Source organism: Vigna unguiculata, chromosome 10, assembly GCF_037176805.1.
Source record: "Vigna unguiculata cultivar grain cowpea cultivar isolate G323 ecotype 2 chromosome 10, ASM3717680v1, whole genome shotgun sequence".
NCBI classification, from domain to species: Eukaryota; Viridiplantae; Streptophyta; class Magnoliopsida; order Fabales; family Fabaceae; genus Vigna; species Vigna unguiculata.
The window spans coordinates 24441506-24448377 of record NC_140801.1 but is presented as its reverse complement, the minus strand read 5'-3'; the positions used below and the strand labels follow the sequence as shown (position 1 = coordinate 24448377).

The 6872-nt window shown below is 34.6% G+C and overlaps 1 protein-coding gene across 12 annotated transcripts; it reads left to right on the top strand.

Annotated features, from left to right (window-relative positions):
• Nucleotides 1–4246: 4246 nt before the first annotated feature.
• On the top strand, nt 4247–6279 carry LOC114165764 (structural maintenance of chromosomes protein 4-like). 12 transcript variants are annotated; one of them, XR_014984956.1, is made up of 6 exons: nt 4247–4318; nt 4431–4890; nt 4959–5103; nt 5199–5305; nt 5686–5739; nt 5940–6279. XR_014984956.1 is itself a non-coding variant. In XM_085667550.1 (5 exons), the coding sequence occupies exons 2-4, from the start codon at nt 4777–4779 to the stop codon at nt 5285–5287; spliced, it is 348 nt and encodes a 115-aa protein (XP_085523676.1). In that variant the 5' UTR covers nt 4247–4318; nt 4431–4776; the 3' UTR covers nt 5288–5305; nt 5686–5841. The 12 variants fall into 12 exon arrangements, 6 of the variants coding, with proteins under 6 accessions (XP_085523676.1, XP_085523677.1, XP_027906134.1 ...); XR_014984957.1 differs by lacking the exon at nt 5940–6279 and adding an exon at nt 5848–5864 and having other exon boundaries at nt 5662–5739; XR_014984955.1 differs by having other exon boundaries at nt 4248–4318; nt 5598–5739.
• The last annotated feature ends 593 nt before the right edge of the window (nt 6280–6872 follow it).

Genomic DNA, 6872 nt, shown 5'->3' with positions numbered 1-6872 from the left:
CTTTGTTTTTAGCACACTTTGGCCACTTTTTGGAGACATATGAGACACATTCTTTGTCTCCTTTTGTGCTAGAACGAAATTAGCCTTGCACACACCATAGTTAGCTCTTTTGTCTCTCATTTTTGTAACCTTATTTGACCTAGTTTCTAGAAGCTAAGGTTAGGTTTTTGCAGAGACATCCTTAGGTATCTTTTATTTGCTTAGAGGCCCCTAAACTCTTCTATATAAGGGTGCTCCTAGACATGTAAAAGGGTTGAATATTTTGAAGTAAAAACACTCTTGTGTCTCAACCATTTGTGAGAGTTTCCTCCCTTGGGAGTGAATACTTTTAAGCCTTATCTTGCATAGCAAGTGGCGGCACACATCCACTCATCTTCAAGGTTGCCATGGCTTCTAGCCTAGCCTTGTAGTGGCGTGCTTCTCACATTTTTACCATTTCTTTCCTTTCCATTTTATGTTTTCTTCTTCCTTTAATTGTTCTTGGTTTTCTATGGTTTATGTGCTTTCCATTTCCTTTTTGTTTTGAATCAATCCATCATCTTCTTCTCTTGAGCTTTGTGAAAGGAACCTTCACATCTAGATAGCTTGTTATCTTAATGTCCAGTGGGGATTTCACTTAGCTTTCTTAATCAACTCACACCATATTCAATAATCTTAAAAGGAACAAGATATTCCTTCATCAGCTTTTCTGTTGCTAAAACCTCTCAAATATCTTTTAAAATAAAGATAAAGATAAATATTCAAAGATATTTTGAGAGATATAGACTATTTAATAAATATAGTTGGTTAATAATTTATGATATAATTAAATAAATTAATTATTTAAAGATATCTGATAAATTATCACCAAATAATATTTGTATTAATTTTCTAAATAGCCCATTTTCAATTCTGTAGTCCAATTTTGCAGAGAGATCCAAAAATATGAATATTTGTGGTTAAACCCCTCTCCTTTGACCAGTCTTTGACCTTTTGACCAGATTTGACCAAATTTGTTGCTTCATTGACCAGTGGACCAAATTTGACCAGTTTGACTGTGCAATCAGAGGTTGACACATGGCGTAGAGAGTCTCTCTCCAGAATTAGGGTTTCTGCCTCCATGTTTCTCCCTTGGCTGCACGGCTAACGGTAACAGTGGTTGCTCAAGCGCGGTGGTGCTGTTATGCGTTGCAGGTGCTGCAATGGAGGCGTGGTTGCAGGTGTGTGATCGGATTTGCGTTGATGTTGGCAGATATCAAGGCGGCTCACTGCAGTGGTAGTGTGAACTAACAGTTCTGCGTTTTGCATCTGCGGTGGAGGTTTGCTGCCATGCTTTGCAGGTGCTAGTGTGGAGGAAGATGGTGGCGCGGTGGCTCTTCCGCTGCTGCTGCGATGCAGTCTCAGGCAAAATTCGTGGTTACAGCGGTTTCCATTTTCGACAAGGTGTCAGCTGCGTGATGATGCGCGTTCAGGTGCGAGAATGGAGATCGCTACGTTAATGGCTGCTGGAACGTTGACGGCGCAGTGCGAGGCTAACGGCGGTGGAGGCTCCTGTGGACGCTACTGTTGCAGGCGCGAGGGTTACAATGGAGCTACTGCAAGGATGAAGCTTCGTGACGTGGCAGCGTTTGTTTGCCTTCTCCGGTGAGTTTCAGGCATGGAGGATGGTGGTGGCAGCCGCAAGGTGCAAGGCTGCAGGGGAGATCCATGGTGGCTGCCGTGATGGAATGTTAAGCTAGGGTTTCTGCTTTGTGGAAGATGATGACGTGGCAGTGTGCATATATGTTTGCAAGGATTAGTGCCACGTGGCTTGTTTTAATAGATTTAAAAGTTGGGGATTGCCACATGGCCTGATCTGAGTGAGTTGGGTTTAAGTGGTAGGAGGGGTGCAACTTAGTAGAAACAGGGGTGCAGAACAGGTTTTTAAGTGGTCCACTTGAAATAGGGGAGTGTGTAAAATAAAAACTAGGGTGTAGAAGTGATTTTTCTAGAACTTGCTAATTTCAGCCTTATTTAAAAGTGATTTGTAACTTCAATCAATATATTTTCCCACCTTTAAATGAGCTTAAAACTTAACTTCAACTGCATCAACAAACGTTAAAATATCCAAAAATAATTTATGCAGCTAAAAATCACTTTTTAAGACATTTTTATCACACAAGTTCAAATAGCCTAATTGTCAGAATTATCAATTAAATCACTATTTAAGCACATAAATTCAATTAAATACCCAGAATTAAACATTGAATGAGGACAACAATACGCACTCATCAATTACAGATGAAGAAGATACAACGCAGGAAAAGAAAACTGTTGTAGAACTAAAATCTGCTACAAGAAATCAGTCAGCTGAAAAGGAAATTCAGTCGGTTGAAAAAGCTACAAACAACAACTTACCCAAGGAGTGGATTGAACCCAGGGGATTATCAAAGGACAACATAATTGGTGACATAGAACAAGGAGTATCCACTAGACACAAGCTTGCATTCTTTCAACATGTTGCATTTGTTTTTCAAATTGAACCTAAGAATATGAATGATCCATTATGTGATAGTAATTGGGTTGTTGCTATGCAAGATGAACTTAATCAATTCACTAAGAATGATGTGTGGTCTTTTGTTCCTAAAACTGATGCAATGAATGTGATTGGTACAAAATGGGTGTTTAGGAATAAAATGGATGAAAATGGTAATATAGTTACGAATAAGGCTAGGTTAGTTACTAAAGGTTATAATCAAGAGGAAGACATTGATTTTGATGAAACATATGCACTTGTAGCTAGGCTTGAAGTTGTGAGGTTATTGTTAGCATATGCATGCATGTGTAATTTCAAACTTTCTCTAATGGATGTGAAAAGTGCATTCTTGAATGGTTTCTTAACTGAAGAAGTGTATTTATCACAACCTCCTAGCTTTGAAGATCACCTCTATCCTGATCATGTTTTCAAATTGAAAAGGGCTTTATATGGTTTGAAACAAGCACCACGATAGTGGTATGAGAGGTTAAGCAACTTTCTTTTATATAAAGAATATGCTAGAGGTGTCTAAAATATATGAAAACAAACACCTCTGGAAAATACCCAAATACCCTTATTTAATTCGTTGACACCTATCCATTTATTTGGTTTTTTGGTCAGTTTAACTTTTTCTAAAAATGGTCCGTGATCTGCACTGGTGGTTCAGTAACACTTCTGGATTTTACTCAAATAACCCAATTTAAACGAGTGACACCTGTCCCATCGTTGGTTTTTCTGTAAAATCCCATTTGACCTTTCTTTCAGATTTCTGTCTCCATTCTTTCTTCTCTCAATTTCTCCCGCTCACGGCATTCAAAAAAATTCATAATTTTTTTTTCTTAAATTGTTCGTCCTTTTGCTGCCAAATTTCCTCAGACCATCTTCCCCCTTCTTCTTTCTCCCTTCCTAACCCTAAAACACACCCTTTTTTTATCAACCCACTTTTTTCTCAGAACCAACCACACCCTTCTTTTAGTGTTTCTGTTTTGAGAGCGTTGTCTGGGTACTCCAGATTAGTGCATGCAATGATCCACATATATGGTGTTCTTGAAAATTCAGTTTTATGGATTAATATTGTGGGTTGAAAGAAAGGTAACATTTTTTTTTATTATTCTTTATAGTTTCAATTTTTAGACTTTCCATTCTTCTTAAACTTATGGTTTTACGGGATTGTTTATTAACTGAAGTTTTTATGGTGCAGGATTGAATGTATAAATTTTTTATTTTGGTATTCAATGGTTCCGGCTCCGATTAACCAAAAGTACTTTTTTTAATCTTTTATATTTTATATTTATTTTGTGGTTTAATTTTTTGTTTCGTACTATTTACAGTACTAAAACTGGAATGGGAAGTACTTCAAGTTTTCATTTTAGCCAACATTGCAGGTTCCTTATCCTCCACTTATCCAACATTCCAAGTTCTATCACATTATGAGCTACAATTTTTGTGTTCTGTTGATTCCCTTTTAAAGAAAGTTGAAGAAAGGTTAAATCTTTAAAGCAATTTTGGGTTAATTTTTTGAGAACTTTTGGTTTTGAATTTTTCAGGTTTGGAGAAACGAGGCTTGGAGTCAAGGATTTAAGGTGGTTTGAAAAAAAAGATTAAGAAAGATTTGAGTTTTAGTCTTTTTTTTATGCTTCAAATGCTTCTCATTTTTTTTTTCTGAACTTTTGTAGTTGTTGTTGACAGAGGGGATGTCAAAGTAAAATGTTGCTAATTCTTTCAAACTGATTTAAGCTCTTTTTTTTTGTGAAATGTTGTTGGTGACATATAGGATATGCATGGATTCCAAAGGATGACAACATCCACATGTGGGTCTATATAGTAAGCAGCTTCCTCATGCATATGTTGAAGGCATGATTCATTTAGATAGTTTAACTTAATCTTTTTAAATTAATGCTTCAATTATTAATTGATCTTTATTGTTGTCTTATAGAAGCTTGATCCTTATTGAGGCCACAAAATTGGTTGCAAAGCTTGATGAGAAGGAAAGAAATAGTTTACCAATGCTTAGACAAGTTGATTTCATTGATGGGGTCCTCCATGAAGGTCTCCCTAGCTGTTGGCTTTTTTATTTATTTTGCTAATGAATATATTATTGGGTAATTTTTCAATAATGTGTTGTCTTTGCTCCAGGGTTTCTCTGGGATGAATGACATGGATTTTGTAATTGAATCAGTTTTCATAGTTATATTCTTGTGCATTAATTCTTAATAATAAGCTTTTGAGGTGGTAATCTTGTCATTATTAACTTCTTTCATTTTCAAGAGTTAGACAATGATATGAGGAAGTGTAAGGAAGAGTTCAAGGAGTTTGAAAGGCATGATGTTAACTACCAGAAAGATTTTAAGCACATAAGTCAGAAGATCAAAAAGCTAGAGGATAAACTAGAAAAGGTAGAGAAGCAAGTCATAGTTCATTGCAACGAGACATATAATTCTTTTGTTTCTACTTTGTATGTCAGGATTCATCCAAAATTGAAGCCCTTATGAAAAAGGGCGAGGAATCCACTGATTTGATACCAAAACTTGAGGACAATATTCTAAAACTGCAAAAGTTATTGCTTGATGAGGAGAAGATCTTGGATGAAATCACAAAGAGTTCCAAAGGTGGACTTTTATCATTTTTACTATTTTATTTCTAATATAGTGTTGTCTATTGATAAAAATATAGTGTTGTTTAATCATAATTTTTTTATGAACAGTTTGGGAGGGTTCCATAACTTCTCTCCCTGTTTTACCTTACTATTTTCTCAGGCTACCAATGATATGGACAAAAGGCCATTTTCCATGAGTATCTCATTTTATAAAGGTTACAACCTTTCTTCCTAACTTCTTTTTATTGACTTTTATCTAACATTGTGTCCTGCATATTACTGATTTTTTTTCTTTCATTTTTAAATATTTCTCTTTATTTAAAACAGTCACCTACATGCTAGATGAAATCATATGGAATTAAATAGCCAACAATTTTCACTTTGGTGCAACTATTGTCGAATCAAATATATGAATAAGCCCATGAGAATCCTGCTATTTCAATTCCAAACACAACATGTTCTTTTATTTATAAATATGTTTTTAGTTCCTTTTTTCTTGATCAATAGGTTGTTCTGGTAGTTGAAAACTTGATGGTTAACATTGCATTCACCATTGTTTTGGTTATCCAAGATCACTAGCATGTAATCTTTACAGAATGGAAATGTTCAAGGAGTACTAATAGAGATTGAAGAAAGTCTTCTAATTGTTGTAAGTCTCCCTTATTGATTCTTTCTATATATTCATGCTAAGAATTTGATTTTGGCCTATGTTGATACCTGTTTAATGTATTTACAACCATCATTTTAACCGTGCAAGGATTGCTACAACATTGCAACTAGATCAGACAAGATTTTATCCATTGTTATGATAGTCTTTGTTGTCTTCTCTAACGTGGTGGCTATATATAGTGATGCCTTGATCAAGCAGAACCAAACTTCACACGAATGATTTCCATCATTCTAAATAAGAGAAGCTGAATTAGGAAATTTGGGTTTTCCAAGAGGATCCGATGGATTGATTTGAATGAACAGAGAAGTTACCCTGTGTACAAAAGTGCTTCAAAAGTGTTACAGTCTACAACATGCGTCCATCCTCCTCTGCAATTTGCCATTTGTTGTAGTAGTTGAAAGTTTTTTTGAACAATACTCTCTATCCCTTTCCCTGATTTGTTGGCATTTGTATGTATTGTATTGAGTGAAAATGAATGAATTTGTTAAAGAAATGGTATACATTTGAAGAATTGGACGAGAGAAAACTATAGCTTCCATTTATATTCCTGTCCCTATTCTCTTTTTTTATTGTTGAAGAAATTGAATTGTAGATTTCAGAATTACTTATTATAAACCATGATATGACTTAATTTGACAATAGTAAATATTTTCCCGCTGTTTCTCTAAAAGGTAGAAGACATTAGAATATTGAGCAAGGAAGATATAATTTTCTTAAGTGATTCATTTAGCCTCACTTACGTGGTTTTTGTGATTACATTTATAGAAAGAGCAAAATACATCAAGAATAAAATAAAGATGGAGCAAGAAATATTAGAAATTGCCATGAAGCAAATACATAAAGCTTCATAAGTTTCAGATTTCGATAGTAAAAACAACGTTCATATGCGTTCATATGCGTTCATATTCTTAAATGTAAATGAATTTCGTAAGTTATTGTTTGTCAGCAAAATTAAGTGTTCGGTTTGTTTTAGTTATTTATTTTTCATGAAAAAATCATTTTTGATTTACATAAAAAAGACAGTTATAATTTTATTTTAGAATGTTTTATATAAGTTTTTCAAAAATAAATCTGAATCACAAAAGATCAGATTACTAATTATTTTAAATAGT